This window comes from Talpa europaea, assembly GCF_964194135.1.
Source record: "Talpa europaea genome assembly, chromosome: 9".
NCBI classification, from domain to species: Eukaryota; Metazoa; Chordata; class Mammalia; order Eulipotyphla; family Talpidae; genus Talpa; species Talpa europaea.
Window position 1 is genome coordinate 15,504,138 of NC_140076.1, and position 22,073 is coordinate 15,526,210.

Genomic DNA, 22,073 nt, shown 5'->3' on the forward strand with positions numbered 1-22,073 from the left:
AAGACAGGTCTGTCCAGTGGTCTGTCTATACTTAGCTTTTCTGTACCTGAGAGTCCCTCTTGAGTGGCCAGTCTCTACATGTTATGGTGAAGGGACTACTTCAGGCTATTTCTGATTTGAGTTCTGACTTATTCTTCCTAGTAATTCACATATTTTTTAAAGGGTTTGAGCTGAATCTTGGATGTTGAATATATTAACTACATCTTCTATCACAGACCAAGGAGTAACTACTAGGGCTCTTTTGGGCTGAGTCTAAGACTACCGATGGGTTTCTTTACTGTAGGTTGTATTTTATGGGCAGGTGGGAAACAACCTTTTCTGCCGTCGTTTGTGATTATGCTGCTTTAAGTCTGGGCTCTGCTGTCCTTCCCTCTTTTGACCTGTTTGGGGCCACTTATGTTCAAGTCAATCTCAATTTGTAGAAGCACTGCTTTGGGTCAACTCTGCAGAGTAATTGAACAATAATTTATACTTCTACCAGGGATTCCTTCCCTTTGGCTCACTCAGGAAAAAAAAAAAATGTGTGCAATGATTATGGGGATAGTATTAACACTGATGATTTGCCAGTTTTGAGTTTCAGAGTTGTCACGTTGCAATTTTTCTAGCTGAAAGGAACTCGGTGTTGACTCATGGGACAGTCTGTGTAGGGTATTTTCACACCCCTGGATTTCAGATATGGTTGATGTGGAAGGATGCAACCAAAGATCTTATAACTGCCTGCCAAACATCTGTCGATCTTGAGGGGCCAACAGCTGGGAAGACCCAGAACTATGACTTGTTCTTTAATTATTGTTATTTTTCTTCTCTTTTTAAATTAGGGCTTGTGGCCAATATGTGCAGTCCTGGGTCTGAAAGAGGGAGTGGTAGACATATATTCTGATGCTATTTCCTTTTCTTTGTGGTCACTGTCCTGTTTCTTTTTTCATCCTTACCATTTCAAATTCTCCACTGTTTCTTTGGACTGCCATTGCGGATGGACCCACATAGCTCCTAGACTGTGCTTTCTTCTTAGCTATCTAAGGTAAAAGCTCTTCAAAATCCCAAGCCCTGGCAGTTGTCATCAGAAACCAGTCCCTTGGTATTACATTTAATTCTGGCTAGTTTACTTTGAGAGATACTGACTAATTGGAATACATCCTAAAAAGTGACTGACATTTATTGAAGACCTGGTATATGTTGGGTTTCAGTACTATATGGTGTTCTTCTTAATTGAACTCTCATGACTGTCCTGTGAGGTGAAAATAATTTTTCCTATTATACAGATGAAGAAATAAGTTCAGAGAAGTTATATAACTTGCTTACGGTCACACAGCTAATAAGGGAAAGGATTAGAATTCAGACCCATCTGTTTGTCCTATATTGAACTGCCTTTAGGGCCGTGGCATGTGAGGAAGAGCTGAAAGGATCAAAGCCGAGAGCCTGAGGAAACATAATACCTACCTTCAAATACTTGAAGGACTGTCATGTGGAAAGAGAACTGACTTTGTCTGTATGATTCTAGAAGACAGCATTAGGATCAAAGGACAGAAATTCCAAGAGGGTAGACTTTGGCTTCATAGGAGAGAATTTGATTTTCTGAAAACGAAACTGTTTTTGTTGTAAGGGAGTGAGTTACCCATCATTGGAGGTATTCAATGAGTTTCTACGCAGACACTTTGCCATTTCTTATCAAGGATATGGTAGAAAAATTTAATGGACTCAGTGATCTTTTAGTATTTTAAGGTCTTATTCTGTGAAAATAAATTTAAATTCCTTACCTTGATCTGTAAAAATCTAGTAGGTATTAAATGCTTTTTGTACCAGGTACTTGCTACATACTTTTCCAGTGATATATCATCTCAGAAATCCCTCGAAGTAGACATTATTATTCCACTTTATAAATGGGGAAACTGAGACTCCAGAGAGTTCAAAAATATGCTGGTGGTTTCACAGCTAGAATAGTTTGGCTGAAATTTGAACCATTCGCCTCCTCCTTCTTGGCTGTGTGGCCTATGTAAAGCGTGTGTCCTCTCTCAGCTATAGTTTCTTTTTTTATTTTTTAAAGATTTATTTATGCATACAAGAGCTGTGGTGTAGGACAGAGGTACGGGAGGTGAGAGGATTCACCAGAGACAGAGTGGGGAGCAGAATAAGTGGATCTACTGAAATACACTGCTGAGGGGAGCAGCGGGAAGACAGGAGAGGTCTGCAGTGCCATGTGGGTCAGCTCCCTGGCCAGGGATCAAACTCCTGCTGCAGTGGCTACTGATAGCTTCGTAGTGCTGAGACTTAACCCCTTGTGCCACCAGGGAGGCCCTTAAGCTATAGTTTCTTCACCTGCAAAAAGGGATTTATGATATCACCTACCTTATAGTGGGTTTATGAGGACTAAATAATGTAATACAAGCTTTTCTCTAGACCTCACTGATTGCCCTTGAGAGCCCAGAATAGGGGTGAGAGGTACCATTTGGCTTCTTCAGGGTGAATTCAGGTATGGTTGAAACCCTGAGACTTCTGGGGTTCATTCTTTGTATCATTAGTAATAGCTGCTGACTCCTTAAAGGGCTTTGTGGCATTAGTGACTAAGACCTTAAGAGGAGGATTCAGCCAACAGGTTGGAGTATCGGAAGCAGTGTCAGAGGCCTGTGAAAAGAAAATTCTCACCCTACTGAAGAGTCAGTATAAAGGTCACTGTTTGCATTTTTATATTTAATGTCTTATTTTAGGATGAACAAGGTCACAACTGTTAAAACTATGACAGAGCTAGATGCAGAGAATAATATCCTTAATCCTCCCCATAGCCATCTGGGGAGGAATTAACCCCAGTTGGGGAGTGGGGACAGAACAGGATCAGGCCTTATCCAGGTAGCTATCCAGGGGCTCTCCAGAGAGAGGGTTAGGATCAGGACTTGGTAAAATTTTGTAAGGCCCCCTTGTCCCACCCCCCCCATCTATTTTCAGAGAACATAAAACTACTTACCCCTGAATCTTTTAGTGAGCCTTTTTCAGAAAGGGAGTCAGGTATTTCTGGTCAGGGAGCTTCCTCAGTTAACACCTAAATGTTTGGGTGCCCATGGCTTACCTTGTTCCCTTGAGTCAGACATCTGGGTGTAGTAGTATAGCTGCAATTGAATTATAAAGGCTGTGATTCCAAATTGATTGGCTTAGTTTCATTTGCTCTCTCTGTCCGTGTAAAGTTAGAGGATGAAACTTCAAAGACTGGCCTTTGAATCATGACAGGATTTGGAAAGATGCAAGTTAAAGACAAAATCCGAGGCTACAGATTCTTTTACATGTAGTGGGAGAGGACAGTGTTATCAAAATATGCTCCCCTCTTTTTATTTCTGTTCTCTTCTACTACCTTAAGGTAATTGCAGGCCTAGGAAAAAGCATATGAACTAGCCATAATCACTGAAAATAACAGGAACATTTTTTTTTCCACAAAACTCAAATGGCAATATAAAACCTTTTTAGACAGAGATAATCAAGGTGAGTTTCCACCTATAACCGTCAAAAAGTGAAGCATTGCTGTTATAGGGCAGCCCGATATTGAACGGGTTCCTGGCTGTGGGTCCTCACCCGCGCGCTTAAAAGAGACTTATTAATGGGCCTCCCTGGTGGCGCAGCGGTTGAGCGCTGGGTTGTGAAGCTGCCTGCAGCCTCTGCGGCACCGGTTCGATCCCTGGCTGCTCCCCGGCCACTGGAGGAGGGTCCCACATGGCGCGCAGACCTCTCCTGCCGCCCGCTGCTCCCCTCAGCAGTGTACTTCGGTCCTTCTGCCTGCTCTGCTCCCCGCTCTGGCTCTGGTGAATTCTCTCACCCTCCCGCGCTTCTGACTGTACCCAGTGCTTGCATAAATAAATAAATAAATCCTTTAAAAAAAAAAAAAAGAGAGACTTATTAATACTCCACTACAGGCACACACAAAAGGTTAATAAAAGGTTTATTTACAAGGGAAAAGGAAATAAGGAAAATGTACAACTCAGGGAGAAAATAGGGAAATAAAGTCCTTAATGCATCCTACCCGATCCGCCAACCTGGAAACCCAAAGTCACTCTCAGAGCTGGCCAGACGCTGCGAGCTGGCGGAGAGCCAAAATGGGGGACCCCTCCAAAGCCCACGTGTCTGGCTTTATACCCACCTGACTGCTTAACCCCACCCTCAGGTCCCAGCCACCTTCCCTTGGGTGGTGATGGGATTTGGAGTTCCCAGTGTCTTTGGCTTTGGCCTGGGGTGGGGGTGGAGTCCACAAAGCCTGTATGGAATTAGCTTTAGGACATCCTTTCCCCCTAACATTTCCACAGAGAAATCTTCATTCAGCTCCATATTACTTAAGCCAAGAGCCTCAAAGATGGCCAAAACTTTCCAAAGATGTTCTGCTGATAGATTTGTCCTACCATCCTTACCTTTCTCAGATGTTGTTCTTGTGCCTACTTAGTCCATGACCCTGAAATGCATTCTTTAAATTTGTTTGAGACCAGCAAAGTCAAGGTGATTTTGATTCTTTTTTTTTTTTTAAACTTTTTTTTTTTTAAGAGGCATGTATTTTTATTTATTTATGATTTTTATTTACTTGTTTGTTTGTTGTGTTTATACATGCACTGGGTACAGTCAGAAGCGTGGGAGGGTGAGAGAATTCACCAGAGCCAGAGCGGGGAGCAGAGCAGGCAGAAGGACCGAGGTACACTGCTGAGAGGAGCAGCGGGCAGCAGGAGAGGTCTGCGCGCCATGTGGGACCCTCCTCCGGTGGCCGGGAAGCAGCCGGGGATTGAACCGGCGCCACAGAGGCCGTGGGCAGCTTCGCAACCCAGCGCTCAACCGCTGCGCCACCGGGGAGGCCCTGATTTTGATTCTTGACTTAAATCCGGGGAAGGTAAGAGACAAAGATTCTTTTAGGCAAGACTGTTTGAACATGGTCTGATTAAAAGATAGTAACTTTCTTAGTGGCTAGCATCCTGAGTCCTGGTTTGACTCTATTTAATAACTACAAATTTGAGCAAATTACCTTCCCTGCCCCTCAGTTCCTTTATCCGTAAGCAAGCCTAGTATCATCTGTTTCATAGGGTTGTTGAAAGGAGTCTGTCAGATATTTGTAAAATACTTAGAATGTTCCATAAATATTATTTACCAAACTCAGAGTCTTGCTTTTCCATTCCTCATCATTCTTTAATGATGAAGTAGGCCTTATCATCCCTGTTTTACAGATTAGGAAACTCATGTTCTGAAATGCTGTCACACAGAGGGTAGATGGCAGAACTGGAATTTGAATCTTAAGTCTGTCAGACTCTACAGCCCAACTCTTTTTATTATATTGTACTAATTCCAGTAATCTTTATGCATTGGAAGTACATTTGTTTTCTCTTTTATTGAATTGTTCCAGTAGGAAAACTGCTACAAACAAAGTAAAAGGAACCTTGCATACATCTTTGCATAATTCAGAATGTTGAAAGGGGGTCAGTTGTCACCTGGACTGAGGGCAGTTCCCTGCAGTGGGAGGCTGCAAGTCCAGAGGTGTGTCCTTAGAATCAATGAATAGTGGCATTGGAAGGAGTTTTATGGCTCATCTCAGGGTGTACCTCTCACTTTATAGATGGGGAGTAGATTGAGAGAGAGAAATGTCTTGGGGTCACACAGTCAGTGAGAGGCAGAGCCTGGCCTGGAGTCCAGGTCGCTAGATCTGAGCCTACTTCTTCCTCCTCAGTACCATGCGGCACTGTGCTCTGTTCTCCCTTGATAAATAGGGACGATAGTAGTTTTCTAGCTTCCTCACGAGACCATTGTGACGTTCAAACTGAAAACATGAACAAAAAAACTTTGATAGTCATAAAACACTAAGTATATGCAATGTAGTCATGCTGTTATTCATTCAGCAAGTATTTATTGGCACCCGCTGAGCCCACACCACTCCTTGGAGACCGGTGGAGATCAATCCACAAGTTAGATGAATAGGTGGCCCTCAGGCTGTTTTCAGTTTTTTAACAAAAAGAAGCTATCTACATGATTACAGTTTAAGGTAGGAGACAAAGGAAAAGGTAAGAAGTAAATTTTCTTTTCATAAAGTGTAATTTGGAGGTAGAGAAAAGATGAAAGGGCTTGGGACCTTTTCTTTATAATTGAGATATAAATCACATACCATAAAATCTATCCTTTTAATGTACACAGTTCTTCAGGTTTTTTTTTTTTTTCCAAGATTTTTTTTTTTACTTATTTATACAAGAGCTGGGGTACAGGCCAGAGGCGCGGGAGGCTGAGAGGATTCACCAGAGACAGAGTGGGGAACAGAACAGGCAAACTGACTGAAATACACTGCTGAGGGGAGCAGTGGGCGAGACAGGAGAGGTCTGCTATGCCATGTGGGATTCTCCCTGGCCGGCTGGGAATCAAACCTGCACTGCAGAGGCTGCGGACGGCTTCACAGTGCTGCACTCAACCCACTGCGCCATCGGGGAGGCCCAGTTCTTCAGTTTTTAATAGTCACAAAGTTGTGCAGCCATCACCATTAGCTAGTTTCAGAACAATTTCATCACCTTGCAAAAGAAATCAGTATCCTTTAGGCTCTCACCAACTACCCCATATTCTCCTTCAACCTTAAAGCAACAACTAATCTCGTTTCTGTCTCTTATAGCTTTTCCTGTTTTGGACATTTCCAAACAATGGACCTCAAACAATGTGTGGTCTTTTGTGCCTTCTCTCATATAGCATAATGTTTGTAAGTTTCATCCATGTTATAACATGAATGAGTTCTTGATTCTTTTTTAGAGACTGAATAATATTCTGGTATATGGATATACCACACTTTATCCTTTGATTGACATTTATTTATCTGTTGGTGGATATGTGAATTGTTTATAGTTTTGGACTGCTAAGAATGTTGAACTCTAAGTTTTTGCTTGAACATAGATTTTCATTTCTTTTGGGTATTTATTTACCCAGGAGTTGAATTTTCTGGTTGTGTTGTAACTCTGTGTTTAACTTTTTGAGGGGAGGCTTTTCTTAAACATTTTTTTCTTATGGCAAATGATTTCACTCAAACTTTGTATTTACAGTGTGCCAAGTATCCTATCTAATCCTCATTGAGGTATCTACTATTATTACCTCCATATAACACATGAAAAGTAACTAGTGTTTCTTAAGCACTTACCACATGCCAGGTAGTCTACTGCTTGACAATGCATCATCTCATTTAATGTTTCCATATAACCCATGAGATAGATATTATTACAGTGCAAGTTAAAAAAAAAAAGAACAAAACCCAGCAACGTAAAGGGGGTAAATAATTTTGCCCAAGATTACACAACCTGGTGTGTTGTAGAGCCATATACAAACTCAAGTTTCTTTCAGTCCAAGGCTGGTTTCTAATAGTTATTTCTATATTGTTATAAAAATAATAAATGTTTATAGATACTTAGAAAATACAGAGGAACAGTAAGAAAAATGTATCACCAGTTGTCCTACCAGAAAGATGACAACTGACATACGTTTCTCATAAACATCTTTCTTATTACAGTATTAAATATATGTAAAACTTTTGATTTATTTTTTTTCCCTTCAAGGCTAGGCTGGCTCTGTGCATGTGTATGTGTATGTATGTGTGTGTGTGTATACATGTTTTAAACCTGATTTTTTAACTGTAAATGATTGATACATTCCACGCATTAACTTCATTAATTTGTCTTCCATGTTTTAAATGACTGTAATAGGAAAGAACTTTCTTAGAAGTTCTTCCTTAAGAAGAAGAACTTTCTTAGGAAAAGGACTTTCCTAGGAAGAATTCTAAATAAGTACAAAATAAACAGAATAAGATAATGAACACCTATGTACCCATCATCCTATTTCAACAACTGTCAACATTCTACCATTCTTGTTTCATCTTTATCTCCCCTGCTTTCCATTCCCTATTCTGTTTTTTCAGGTTACATTTATAAACATTAAAATGTACTTTTGACAGATACAGCACTTAAAGAAGGGAAATAATGTTTACCCACATTCCCATCGATGTATAGAACCTTTCTATCATTTTAGAAAGTTCTCAAGTATACTTTGTCAGTCTCCACACCCTCCCCCACCACCCTGTAACACGTCTGGGTTTTTTGTTTTTACCATAGTTTTTCCTGTTCTAGAACTTCATATAAATGGAATCATATGGTATGTAACTTTTTATATGTGACTTCTGTTACTCAGAATCTGTGAGGTTCATCCATATTGTTGCCTGTGTCAGTAGTTCCTTTGTTTTGTTTTTTTCATGTAATAACTTTATTGGTGTATAATTCACATATATGTAATTCACATATCTAAAGTGGTTTTTTGCTATAGTCACAGATATGTGCAACAGTTATCACAGTAAATTTCAGAACATTCATCATCTAAAAAGAGAAACAATAAAAAATAAAATAAAATAAAAAATAAAAATAAAAAAATAAAACTGTGTTCAGAAACACTGAACCACAGTAAAATACCACTTCATACCCATTAGGATGGCTATAATTTTATTTTTTTAATTTTTATAATTAATTTCTTACATCATTGTTAATTTTTGGACAGTATTTGGTTTCTCCCCTCAAGTGTGGTCCCTGTGGTTCTCCCACCACCACAGAACTGGTGATCCATCACCATAGTCCCTTGTGCTCTTCCCTCCCTTGTTTTCACCTGCCTGCCACCCTCTTCCCTGCTGTATGCCTCAGACCTTTGCTCAGCTTACAAGTTTTGTCTTTTTCCTGACCCTTTGTTCTGTTTCTCTGTATTCCAGATATACGTGAAACCATCCAATATTTATCTTTTTCCTTCTGATTTGTTTGGCAATATCTCTTAGGATGGCTATAATTTAAAAGAGAAAAAAGGCAGGTGTTGGTGATGTGGAAATACTGGAACCCTTGTACATTGCTTCTGAAATTGTAAAATGGTGCAGCTGCTGTGGAAAACAGTTTGGCAGGTCCTTAAAAGGTTAAACAGAATTACCATATGACCAAGCCTTTCCACTCCTAGGTACATACCCAAAAGAGCTGAAAACAGGTACTTAAATAAGTATTTGTAGTCAATGTTCATGGCAGTGCTATTCACAGCAGCCAACTAATGAATGGATAAGCACATGGGCATGTTAGAAATGAAATCCTGGTATGTGTCACAACATGGATGAACCTTAAAACTTTATGCTGAGTGAAAGAAACCAGACCCAAAAGGCCATATATTATAGGATTCTAATTATATGAAATATCTAGAATAGGTAAATCCATACATACAGATAGTTTGTTGGTAATTGCCAGGTGCTGGGTGGAAGAGGGAATAGGAACTGACAATGGGTATAGGGTTTTCTTTTGGAGTGATAGAAATGTGTTAGAACTAGCTAGAAGTAGTAGTTGCACAATTTTATAAATATATTAAATACTATTTAATTATATTTAAATGGTTATTTTTATGTAATGTGCATTTTAATCCATTAAAAATTCTTTATGGTTGGAACGCAAACTGGCCCAACCACTATGGAAAGCCTTGTGGAGGTTCCTCAAACTACTAAAAATGGAGCTACCATATGACCCAGCAATTCCATTCCTAGGAATCTACCTAAAGAACACAAAAACATTAATTCAAAAGGATACCCGTACCCGTATGTTTATTGTAGCACTATTTACAATAGGTATGATATGTAAACAACCCAAATGCCCAAAAATAGATGACTGGACCAGAAGATGTGGTATATATACACAATGGGATATTACTCAGTGATCAAAAATGATAAACGCATGCCATTCTCAGCAGCATGGATGGAGCTGGAAAGGATTATGCTCAGTGAAATAAGCCAGAAAGAAAAAGAAAAATATCGATGGTTTCACTTATAGGAGGATTATAGGGGAACCAAATAAGGGATCAGGAAATAAATAATTATAATAAATAAAAAACACAAAATTAACAGGCAACTATAAATCAGAGACATTCTGCAGGGTAGGGAAAGGGATCAAAATGGGGGGTGGGGGAAGAGGTGATGGTGCACGGGGGAATTGGTGATGGGAATTTTATGGGGACTACACCTGATAGGAGAAAGCAATCATTGTACAAAAATAAATAATGATGTAAAAAAATATATAATTATATATAAGCAATTAATTAATTAATTAAATTAATTATATATATTAATTAAATTATAAATTAATTAATTGATTAAAATTAATTAATTATATATTAATTAAATTAATTATATATAAGCAATCATTGTACAAAAATGAATAATGATGTAAAAAATTTTATATATATATATATATATATATATCCTTTAGGTATGACCCCTCCATCCCCAATTTCTGGTCCTAAGAAACCATACATTTGCTTTCTATTTCTATAAATTTGCCTATTCTCGACATTTCATAGAAAATGGAAGTACACAATATGTGGGCATCTTTCACCCAGCATAATGTTTCCAAGGTTCATCCATGTTGTAGCATGTATCAGTACTTTCTTCCTTTTTATGCCCAAATAGCATTCCATTACATGGAATGTTTACCCATCAGCTGATGGACATTTGGGTTTTTTTCCACCCTTCAGTTTTATATCATACTGCTATAAACATTCTTGTACAGATTTTTATATCAAGTGCTTTTGTTTTTAACAAAGTATTTTTCCTCCCAACCTTGTACTTCAGTGCTAGCAGAAGTGATAAAGACATCCTGGTCTTTGTGCCCCGCATCCTACACTGGAATCCCAAATATCAACTTTGTCTCTCTGGTAGGAAGGGGAAGGGAGGAAGGGAAGAAGGGAGACATGCATCCATGCCACTGAGCATAGATAACAACAGTTGTCAGGGCCTTCCCTGGTGGCACAAAGGGTTAAGATGAAGCACTATGAAGCTATCAGCAGTCACTGCAGCATGAGTTTGATCCCCAGCCAGGGAGCTACCCACATGGTGCGGCAGACCTCTCCTGGCGCCCGCTGCTCCTTTCAGCAGTGTATTTCAGTAGATCTGCCTGTTCTGCTCCCCACTCTGTCTCTGGTGAATCCTCTCAAACCCCCCCCACCCCGCCCTGCACCTCTGGCCTATACCCCAGCTCTTGTATGCATAAATAAATAAATCTTTAAAAAAACAAAAACAAGAGTTGTCAGGTCTCAGTGGAATTCAGATTTGCCTAATACCTGTTGAGCACAATCCTGTTACTTTCATGTATATTTCAATCATTTGCTCTTCACAAGAACTCGCTGAAGAACGCTAACATCCCCATTTTACAAATGAAGAAATTGAAACTCAGGAAATTGAAAATTTAAGTAAATAGGTATTAATTGATACAGTAAGGGGGCTGGAACTTAGACCCAGGTCCCTAAGTATTTTAACTCTTCTTGTCTTTCTGTTACATTACCCAGAGCCCAAACAAGAACTAAGGCAAGCCTGAAATGGGTGGTTCCTCACAGTTGTTTGGATGTTACCATTCAGTCCTTGGTTCCAAATGAGTAGTCTTTCCAGGTGTACTTTATTCTAAGTTTTGTTAACCTCAGGTTATTATATTACTGGTACTGTTTGCATTAGGAAGTATATTAATGCCCCCAAATTGAGCTGTTAATTGAATTTTGTCTTATTAACTTCCTTTAGAATAGCAGAGCTATGACCATGGAAAAAATTTCCCAGTAGCCTAAGTTAAAAGTTTGTGGAAGGAGTGGGCTGAATGGTGACATACTAGACATGTTGGAGCTCCAAGAATAGAATACCTTTTGGGAAGTGTAACATCTGCATAGCAGCTCATGTTTTCTTTATAACATTAGGTCATGTTTTCCTCTGTGCTTTAGGTATTTTTATATTTTTCATAGTCCCAGCTCCTAGACACAGACTTCCTTCTTCCTCCTTTTCTTTGAGCATGAGCGAGAGCTGGCCTACAGTGTCCTAAATTGTAATAGATGCCTTTCTTAAACCTTTGTACTCTAGCTCAAGAAAATTTTTATTGCGCTTTCAAGTTCTGCAAACAAATTAGCCCTCAATGTTATGAGAGCTTTAAGGGTGAAAATAAGGGTGTATTCAATAAGCTGCTAACATTAGGATGAAGAAGATACATTAAAAGTCACTTGTGGGGCCTCCCCGGTGGTGCTGGGTTGCGAAGCTGCCCACGGCCTCTGTGGCGCCGGTTCGATCCCTGGCTGCTCCCCGGCCACCGCATGGCGTGCAGACCTCTCCTGCCGCCCACTGCTCCCCACAGCAGTGTACTTCGGTCCCTCTGCCTGCTCTGCTCCCCGCTCCCAGTGCTTGTATAAATAAATAAATAAATAAATAAATAAATAAATAAATAAATAAATAAATCTTAAAAAAAAGTCACTTGTGATCTATTAAATTTCTCAGTTTTCATTAGTGATTCCAAGTTGTCTTTCTTATTCTGTCATCTAGTTTGTTTTCCCCACTGTCATTTTTGTGCTTTCTTCTAAGAGGTATAAGTAGTACAAACTAGATTTCATTGATTATTCTATGTTGTGCCTTCTGAATTTACATCCTAACTGTTAATCTTGGTCATTTGATTAAATTAGTCCTCTCCAGTCCCTCTGCAGAACTCTGGTTACAGTTGCCTTGGTGCCAGTGATAGTCAATTAATGACAGCTATATTGTGTGATCTTGAGAACTATGTTTGTCTTCATCTTTGCCATGTTTTCAGTCTAGAACAGTACCTGGCATAATATGCATTAAAAATTTTATCTTGAAGTCACTTCTTTTTTTCTTTTAATTTTTTTTAAGATTTATTTATTTATGCATACAAGAACTGGAGTATAGGCCAGAGATGCAGGGGGGTGAGAGGATTCATCAGAGACAGAGTGGGGAGCAGAACAGGTGGATCTACTGAGATACACTGCTGAGGGGAGCAGTGGGTAAGACAGGAGAGGTCTGCTGCACCATGTGGGTCACCTCCCTGGTGGGGATTGAACTTGTGCTGCAGTGGCTGTGGGTAGCTTGACAGTGCTGAGACTTAACCCCTGTACCACCAGGAAGGCCCTTTTTCTTTTAAATTTTTAATTTTGCATAGACAAACTGGGGTGTAGGCCAGAGGTTGGGGAGAGGGTGAGAGGATTCACCAGAGACAGAGTGAAGAGCAGAACAGGCAGATATACTGAAATACACTGCTGAGGGGAGCAACAAGTGAGACAGGAGAGGTCTGCTGCACCATATTGGTAGCTCCCTGGCCAGGGATCGCACTCAAGCATTGTGGTTATAGAATGATAGTGTTGAGACTCAACCCCCTAGACCACCGGGGAGGCCTTGAAGTCACTTCTTTGAGTCTTCTAGTCTCTTGGAAGAACTGAACATTATATAATTTGCATAGAAATCCCCTTGATATAGTCTTTAGTAGTGTTTTTATGCACACACACAAATGTATTTTATGTCATATATGTAGATAACGTGTCAACTTCAAATCTCCATTGAATCTTTCCTATAGTACAAGTTGACTTTCAGAGCCCTCCTTAAAATAATGCTTTTAAAACTTGACCCTTGAGGGCCTCCTTGGTGGGGCAAGGGGTTAAGCACTGCATTGCGAAGCAATCCGCAGCCTCTGCAGCATGAGTTCAATCCCCAGCCAGCCAGAGAGCAACCCACATGACAAAGCAGACCTCTCCTGTCTCGCCTGCTGCTCCACTCAGCAGTGTATTTCAATAGATCTGCCTGTTCTGTTACCCACTCTCTCTCTGGTGAATCCTCTAAACCCCCCCCACCTCTGGCTGTACCCCAGCTCTTATATGCATAAATAAATAAATCTTTAAAAAAACCTGAAACTTGTAACTTGAGGACAAGACCTTTAAAATAAATAAATAAAACTTGATCCTTGATTAAATATCATCAAATAACTGTCCATGTATTGATCTGATTATTTATATTTGAGAGACTTTTGGAGTAAAGTAGGAAACTAGTTATGCCCCTTAGCGGATTTGAGGGTATTTTCTTTCTGATATGAACCTTTTAAATAATCGCTATTTAGAAGTGATTCCAATTCGTCTCGTCTCCCTCTAAGTTTGTGGAAAGGCAGTGAGTGTGTTTCCTTGAGAGGAGCATAGATGTGCCATGCTCCAAAATGAGCTGTGTGCCATTGTGCTAGCATTTCTTCTCTCAGGATGGAAACAGAAATGTTCACCAAAGTGCTAACTAAGCAGTGGTTGTATTAAATTTGACAATTAATTTTTTCAGGCCTCTACTTACCCATCTGATAGTGCTTTAAATCCCAGGTTCCATTTAACTGAGTTGGGTTGTTTTTTTTTAGGATTTATTTTATTTATGCATACAAGAACTGGGGTACAGGCCAGAGACGTCGGGGGTGAAAGGATTTACCAGAGACAGAGCTGGGAACAGAAGAGGCAGACTGACTGAAATATACTGCTGAGGGCAGTAGCGGGTGAGTCAGAAGAGGTCTGCTGTGCCATGTGGGCAGCTCCCTGGCTGGGGATTGAACTCGTGCTGCAGTAGCTGCTGATAGCTCAGAGGTTGCATCTTAACCCCTTGCACCACCAGGAAGGCCCAGAATTGGGGTTTTTTTTTGTTTTGTTTTTGTTTTGTTTTTTTGCTTGTTCGGTTTCTTAGCTTTTTGCCACTCGTGTTCCTTTTCCTATCTCCATGCTACATATCAATCTTAGCTAAAGCCAAACCTTGCCTCTGATTCCGTGTCCTCTTAGTGGGGTGCTATGTCTTTTATCTCAGCATTCCCCCAGGTCTAGCACAATGCTTGATACTTGGTATTCAGTTAATATTTTCAGGAAATTTATGAATGAGTAACAACAATTTACTTGGCTCTTTTGGTGAGTTCTCATTGTGATCATTACTCCAGGAATTATTTGCCACAGGTTAAAAGTGTACATACAACTCTGGGCTTGAGTCCCTGCTCTAGTTCCAGTTTATTAGCTGCATGACGTTGTGAAAAAGAATGTTTCCTCATCTGTAAAACGATGATAGTAATAGCATACAAGTGTTTTAAACCAGCCCTCTTTTACAGCCTTGGCATAAGTTGTCTCACCTCAGAAGGGTCCTTCCCTAGCTTGTTGTAACTGCTTGTCCTTCATATTTTAGCCTAAATGTCATCTTTTCAGACAAGATTTGTATTTATAAGCAACAGAAAGCAAGTCTGGGGCCTCCTTGGTGGTACAGGAGTTAAAGTCTCAGCACTATCATGCTCTCGCCAGTCACTGCAGCAGACTTCTCCTGTGTCGCCTGCTGCTCCCCTCAGCAGTGTATTTCAGTAGATCTGCCTGTTCTGCTCCCCTCTCTGTCTCTGGTGAATTGTCTGCCCCCCTGTATCTCTGGCCTTCACCCCAGTTCTTGTATGCATAAATAAATAATAAATAGATCTTAAAGCAAACAAAAAAAAGCAACTCTGGCTGATTACTGAAGGGATGTTAGAGAAACTCACGAAGTATCAGGGAAGGCCACGAAATCAAACTTAAAGAATGGGCTGGAATAAGAGAATCTGGGTAGCAGCCAGGACCCACAGCCAAAGTCATTCACAGAATTAGTCCGTGAGGACACTGCTACTACTTTTACAACTCCCACAACTATCATCTGCTGCTCTGGACCTTAATGACTTCTGTAGCCACCCCTTGCTGCCAGCATAGACTCTCTATGTCCTCGGATATTTTGACACCAAATCCCAGTTAAGTTCTGGGATGGTTGGCATAGCCTGGGCCATATGCATACCCTGTTGCTGCAAGGTGGCCTCAGATAAGACGCTGAGTCTCTGCCACTCACTTCCTAGTGGGAAGGCACACTGCTTTCTGCCAGACTCATTAGGTGGGGAATTAACATAATATAGAAACAATCAGCAAAGTATAAATGTCCACTTCTAGACCTCAAGTTTAACATTGGTCATCGCTCACTTTCATAGCAGCTTTTTTTTTTAAATCTGTTTTTTACTATTGGATATATTCTTATTTGTATTGGTGTGTATTATCTATCCCTTCCTGCTAGAATGTAAGTACTGTGAGAGGAAAGAACTTGCCTGTTTCGTTGACTGCTGTACCTCTGGACCTGGAATAATACCTGGTGTATAGTAGAAACTTCTTGTGCTCCTTTGTTGAATGAATAAATACAAAGCACCTCATACAATTCCTAGTACATAAGAAGTGTATAGTATTTGTCAACATGTTAAAGATAAATTTATCTTCTTTTCAAAATATGGTAAAGAAAAACCCTTTTTACTTAGATTATTTCATTTGGCTCTCCCAGCAGTCCTCCAGGGAAAAGGGCACTAGTAAAAAATGAGCCTTTTTCTGGTGATGCCTATGTGATCCTTTCTGTGTTTGGCCCAGCACTTCCCAGGAATCCCAGGAATGGGTACATGGAATGGGCACATTCCAAGTATGTGGATCCCAGGAGTGTGTACACACTTGGAGAGATGAAGAGATGGGACGGTAACATAACTGGTCTTAGTTAAGACAAGATGTACTCATTGGCTTTGGTAGTCTTTCCATTACAATAAGCTTCACCCCGTATTGTGATTGTGGGAGAATTTTTTTTTTAACTGTCAGAATACCGTCATTTCCCCCCAGGTTTTATTAGTTTACATAACTAATAACTAGTTGATAGAACTCATTTTGGGAACACAGCCTCACACCTACATATGTACATCTGCCTCACTCCCCTCCACCGACTCTCCAATGCCACCACCCTATCATCCTCTCTCTCCTGCCCCCTCCTTCCCCTCAGTGGAAGAAATTACTTTTGTTTTGCCTCTGACCATTATGCCCCAAGGCATAGCTGTAGACACATTTGCAGACCAGTGTTTAGCTTGTGTCAATTTATTCACTTTCATATTTTTTACTTAATGGTCAAAGGCCTCTGAAAAAGCCACCACGGAATTGTTTTTAACTGGTATTTATGAGTGTTCATGGTGCTTACAGGGTTTTGTGCTTACTCAGATGCAATGCTAGATAGCTTCTACATTGTAAGGGTAGGTTCTTGCCCTTTTAAAATATTATGCTCCCCAAATATGTGGAGGCGTAAGCCCCAAAGAACTCAGACCAAATGAGAACATCTAATCAGACAGCATGTTCTTTATCGTCCTACTGTGTGCTTGGCACTAAAGAAAAAAATCTGTATTTGGGGCCTCCCAGGTGGTGCAGTGGGTTGAGCACAGTGCTGTGAAGCTATCTGCAGCCTCTGCAGCGTGGGTTCGATCCCAGCCGGCCAGGGAGATACCCACATGGTGCGGCAGACCTCTCCTGTATCGCCCGCTGCTCCCTTCAGCAGTGTATTTCAGTCAATCCACCTGTTCTGTTCCCCACTTCTGTGCCTCTGGCCTATAACCCCATTCTTGAATAAATAAGCACATCTTTAATAAATAAATAACAACATTAAAAAATCTGCATTAACATAGTGTTATGTAGAGCGTTTCCTTTTGTGGTTAAATGCCAAAGAAAAGGAAGGCTTCTGCTCACAGATCAGGTGTGATTTCAGGAGGGTGTGCTTGGAATCTGCAGGAGACCAGCTGATGGAAAGCCAAGGCCAGGAGATCCAGGTGCGGCTTTGGAGGGTTGACAGGGAGGCATCCTGTGGATTCTGACAGCCACCATCACAGCACAGAGGCCCATCATGGGGAAGAGAGATTAGCCCTTCTGTGTGGCTCCAGAGGTAGAACCAACACCAACCAATAGAAGGCAGAATTTTCTTTTAAAACTAACTTGTTTATTTTTTTCCCCATAAGTGATTTTCTCCTGATTGCAGATTTAATGTACTTTTATTGAAAACATCACAAAGTCAAAAAAAAACCCAAACTATTATCCAAGGAGCGCATTATTAATTTTTTATATTTCCTTTTTTAAATATAGCTGTACTAATAGTGTTTGCTGAAAAAGCAACACATTATCATAAACATTTGATATGATATAAACATTTTTTCCTGTGTAAGTAGCATTTCTAATATCTATATGATATTATATGGTTGTCCATTATTTTAGCTATTCCTCTATCATTGGAAACCTGGGTGGTTTTAATTTTTTTGCCTTTGCAAAATCTGTGATAATGAGATTAGAAATGAGATTACTAAATCTTCCTAGAGATCCAAGTTATATAACAAAGGAATGGGTTGCTTCAAGAAGTTGTGAGACTCAAAGCCTACCTATTAAGATATTGAAGAGGGATTTCTTTATCCAGTTGGATCTTGGACATGATCCTCATTACATTTCCTTTCCACTCTTTGATTCTGTGACTCTGTTGGGTTGAATGTTTGTGATCACTGATTAGGTTTTTGGGAGAGCAAAGCTAGGGTCAGAGATTTGAAGAACAATTAAGTTTCCGACTGATTGCCACAGATGCATACTGACCAAGTGAAATAACATCTTTCTGGCCTTTTGCTTTGTTCTTAACTTCCAGATATGCTTCTATCTTCCTTCATACTCATATTCAACTCCCCATTTTTCTGATGAAGCATATATGACTCCTTCAGTGTTTGCTCTGATACCTGTGACTGTGAGTCATTATCTCTCTTACCCACCCCATCCTCTTTACCCATTTCAGAGGTTTTTATCACTACCATTTTCAGCATCATCGAGCACGCCATTAATCAAAGGCAGTAGCCAATTCGTTAGGTTGACTGGTGGGCTGTTTTAGAAGTGGAATCAGGCCTCTGAAGCTGTCTTATCCCATCCTCCAAGGTTGGATGATTTTTTTTTTTCAGGTAATTAAATGTGTGTCTTGTGGACCTGGACTTGGCTGGAATGCTCAAGGGTCCTGAAGATCCTTCTATAGCTTCCTTCTGTTGAACTCATTAAGAGAAGATGGCAAAAGTCAACATAACTAGAGACCTCATCTGTAGACAGATCAAGGTAAGCGGCCACATCTCTGAACCAGAATTTGAAGTCCTTTCTTCCCCACAGATTCATTTTACAACCAAAGAAACTGAGATGTAGAGTCAGTGACTTGCCTAAAACCATATAACTAGTTAGTGGCAGACCCAGGACTAGAATCAAGGTCTCTTGACTCCTGTCTACATTTACCTAAGAAAATGGAATTTGTGGGACACCTCTGTCTAAGCCCTTGTACCTGGGATGCTGAGATTAATGGAGGCCAGTGAGGGAGGGGAGCCATCAGCGTATTGTCCATGTGTGTGCACATCTCTGTGTATGCATGTTGTGGGAGTGAGCTTCAGCAGGAGAAAACAACTTCTTCATGTTGGTGCAGCTGTCAGCTTGTACATGTAACAGACACTGGGAGAGTCTTTGTTCCAGTTCAGCTTAGATTTCTTTTCTCGTCTATAAGAGTCTCTTATCAAAGCCTGCACTTGTCCTCTACAGTTTGTACATAGAAAATACACCAATGCTATGAAATAAATGGGTGTCTGGGCATTCAAGTTTCTTTCATGGGGTAGCCCAGGCTTTGTCAGGGGAACCCTCAGTAAAAAAGCAAGGGGGTTTAATGCAAGAGATTTGACCAAGATATAAGATAGTTCTGTAGTAAGAACCCCAAACTGGGGTCAGGAACTTAATCTCACCACTGCCCTAATTAACTACCTACCTGTAAAACTTTGTTTTTTCCTCCTTGTGTCTTGGTTTCTATTGTTAAATGATAATGTCTGTCTGTATGCAGGCTGATCTTGAGAATAAAATTCAAAAAACACAAGAAAGTTCTTAGAAAAGATTAAGTGCTAGAAAATTTTGTTAGATAAAAATGTTTTAAAAATTAAGTGATGTGCAGCTTAAGTTGTGGTCCCCTCCCAGAAGGATTGAGGTTATGGCTCTACACGAGCCATGTACTTGGTGCATATGAGTCTGTGTGTTTCGTGTCTTTTCCCTTGCATCCCTGAATCATTTTGGAGCTTTGCCCATTTGTGGTTTTTATGACTGCATTAAAATGGTGGCCCTCAAAGGCAATGATCATTTCTTAGAGGCACAGAATCATAGAGTTAGAGGGACCATGTAGGTGGTTTTTCCTTTGTATATACGTGTGTTCTAAAGATGTTGCCCACCTGAGTCAGCCTAAATAGGGAAGTATTCCCTGTTTGTTATTCCCTCCTTTTTGTGTGTGGCCCAACAAGCTTAACTTAGTGTTTAATTATATACTCTCTACTATTGTTCTTTAATCCCTTCCAAGTGTAGTATACGTAGAATAGCTCCTGCTATACTAATTTTTTATACCAATTTTTTGCTATCTTTTCTAACTCCAGCAGTGCCCAGCACAGCGCTGCATATATAACAGGTACATAGCAAATCATGTTGAATTGAACCAATGAAACTGTGAGTTTGTTTCTGTCCTCTAGGAGCGGGGTGCCTTGAGCTTTGAGCGGCGCTACCATGTCACTGACCCCTTTATCCGGCGACTAGGCCTCGAAGCAGAGCTACAGGTGAGAGATGCATTGTGTATGCTAGATGCAGATGCTCTCTGTTTTTCTGCTCTCTGTTTTTCTCTATAAGTCATACCTGAAGGCTACCTCTCCTTTCCAGCAGTTCTATTATAAATCATCTGAATCAAGATGAGCGATTGACTTGGTCACGCAGAAATTTATTTTTGCTCATATTATTTGCATTGTGCTTGGGGAAGTTTGTTGAATTGCACAGCACTGTCTTTACTGTTGACTTGGACTATAATGATTCTTACTTTTGTACAGGAATTGAGTTTACAAAATGTTTTCATAAACATACACATTTATGCTTTCTCATTTTAGCTTCAAAGAAATGTTGTGGGGAGGTAGATAGGGTATAGGTATTTTTTTTAAAAAGTGTAGAAACGTCAAGTACTTTGTCCAGTGTTATTCCGTGCAGTCCTTGGAGAACAAGAAGTTCATCTTTTCCACTATGCCTAACACAGAGAAACTCCATAATATTAGTTCCATTCCCTTTTCTTCCTCATGATCATGTTTTTGGTTTTTTTTTTTTTTAAGATTTATTTTATTTATTTATGCATACAAGAACTGGGGTCTAGGCCAGAGGTGCGGGAGGGTGAGAATTCACCAGAGACAGAACAGGAAGACTGACTGATATACACTGCTGAGGGGAGCGGCGGGTGAGACGAGAGGTTTGCTGCGCCATGTGGGTCACCTCCCTGGCCAGGGATTGAACTCATGCTGCAGTGGCTGCGGATAGCTTCATAGTGCTGACACTTAACCCCTTGCGCCACCAGCGAAGCCCTGTCCATCATTAATCTGAGAAATTTCACAAATGAGTGAAACATAAGGGGCCAGAAAAATCTCACTTTGGCTTCCTAAGACAAATATAACCTAGTTGATACTTGAAAGATGGATGGGAGGAGCTAGCTAGATTTGGGGGAGGTTAGGAGAGAAAAAGTGTTCCAGTCAGGGGAACAGCATTTAAGTAATGCAAGAAAGAGTAGAGGGTATTGAGTTCAAGGGAACAGATGATCACAGAATACATGTGGAAAAAGAATATAGATGAGATTAGTGAGGTGAATATGGATGGGATGTTCATGATAAAGGACATTGTGAGCTATGCTGAAGTCTATGGACTATCTGAAGGCCAGTGGAGAGCCATTGAATGGTGGTTTTTTGTTTTGTTTTGTTTTTTAATTTTGGGAACAATGTGATCATAGATAAGCTATTAAAAAAAATAATCCTGACTTCAAAGTGAAGATTGTAGAGGTTTAACTGGAGACAGACTATTTAAGAGGCAGTGATTTGGGGATAAATGATGAGTTACCTGAACTTAGATCGTGGTAATTTGGGTGGAGGGAAGACAGTGAATTTGAAGGACGTTTAAGAGGTAGAATTAACAGAATTCTTGGTGACTGAATGTAGAAAGTTAGGAAAAGAGAGAGATTACAGATACTGTTTCTGGCCTGAATGGCAGGCTGGTGGTGGTAGTATTTGCTGAGTTAGGGAGGGCTGAAGAGAAAATAGATTTTTTTTTTTATGTATTTTTATTTATTTATTTGTTTGTTTGTTTGTTTGTTTATACAAGCACTGGGTACAGTCAGAAGCGCGGGAGGGTGAGAGAATTCACCAGAGCCAGAGCGGGGAGCAGAGCAGGCAGAAAGACCGAAGTACACTGCTGAGGGGAGCAGCGGGTGGCAGGAGGGGTCTGCCGCCATTTGGGACCCTCCTCCGGTGGCCGGGGAGCAGCTGGGGAGCAGCCGAGGATCGAACCGGCGCTGCAGAGGCCACGGGGAGCTTCGCAACCCAGAGCTCAACCGCTGCGCCACTGGGGAGGCCCGA

The 22,073-nt window shown here is 40.5% G+C and overlaps 1 protein-coding gene across 6 annotated transcripts in view; it reads left to right on the plus strand.

Moving 5' to 3' along the window:
• Positions 1-18,627: 18,627 nt before the first annotated feature.
• Positions 18,628-22,073, plus strand: part of WDTC1 (WD and tetratricopeptide repeats 1) — a gene marked incomplete at both ends in the record, with an annotated part of 30,807 nt that continues 27,361 nt past the window's right edge. For 4 of the 6 annotated variants that reach the window (XM_084243015.1, XM_084243018.1, XM_084243017.1 and 1 more), the window contains 2 exons: positions 18,688-18,735; positions 20,166-20,249. In XM_084243015.1, the coding sequence (XP_084099141.1) occupies positions 18,688-18,735; positions 20,166-20,249 (132 nt within the window). Of the gene's footprint in view, positions 18,736-20,165; positions 20,250-22,073 lie in introns of all 6 variants that reach the window. The other 2 variants (XM_084243014.1, XM_084243016.1) reach the window with 2 other exon arrangements.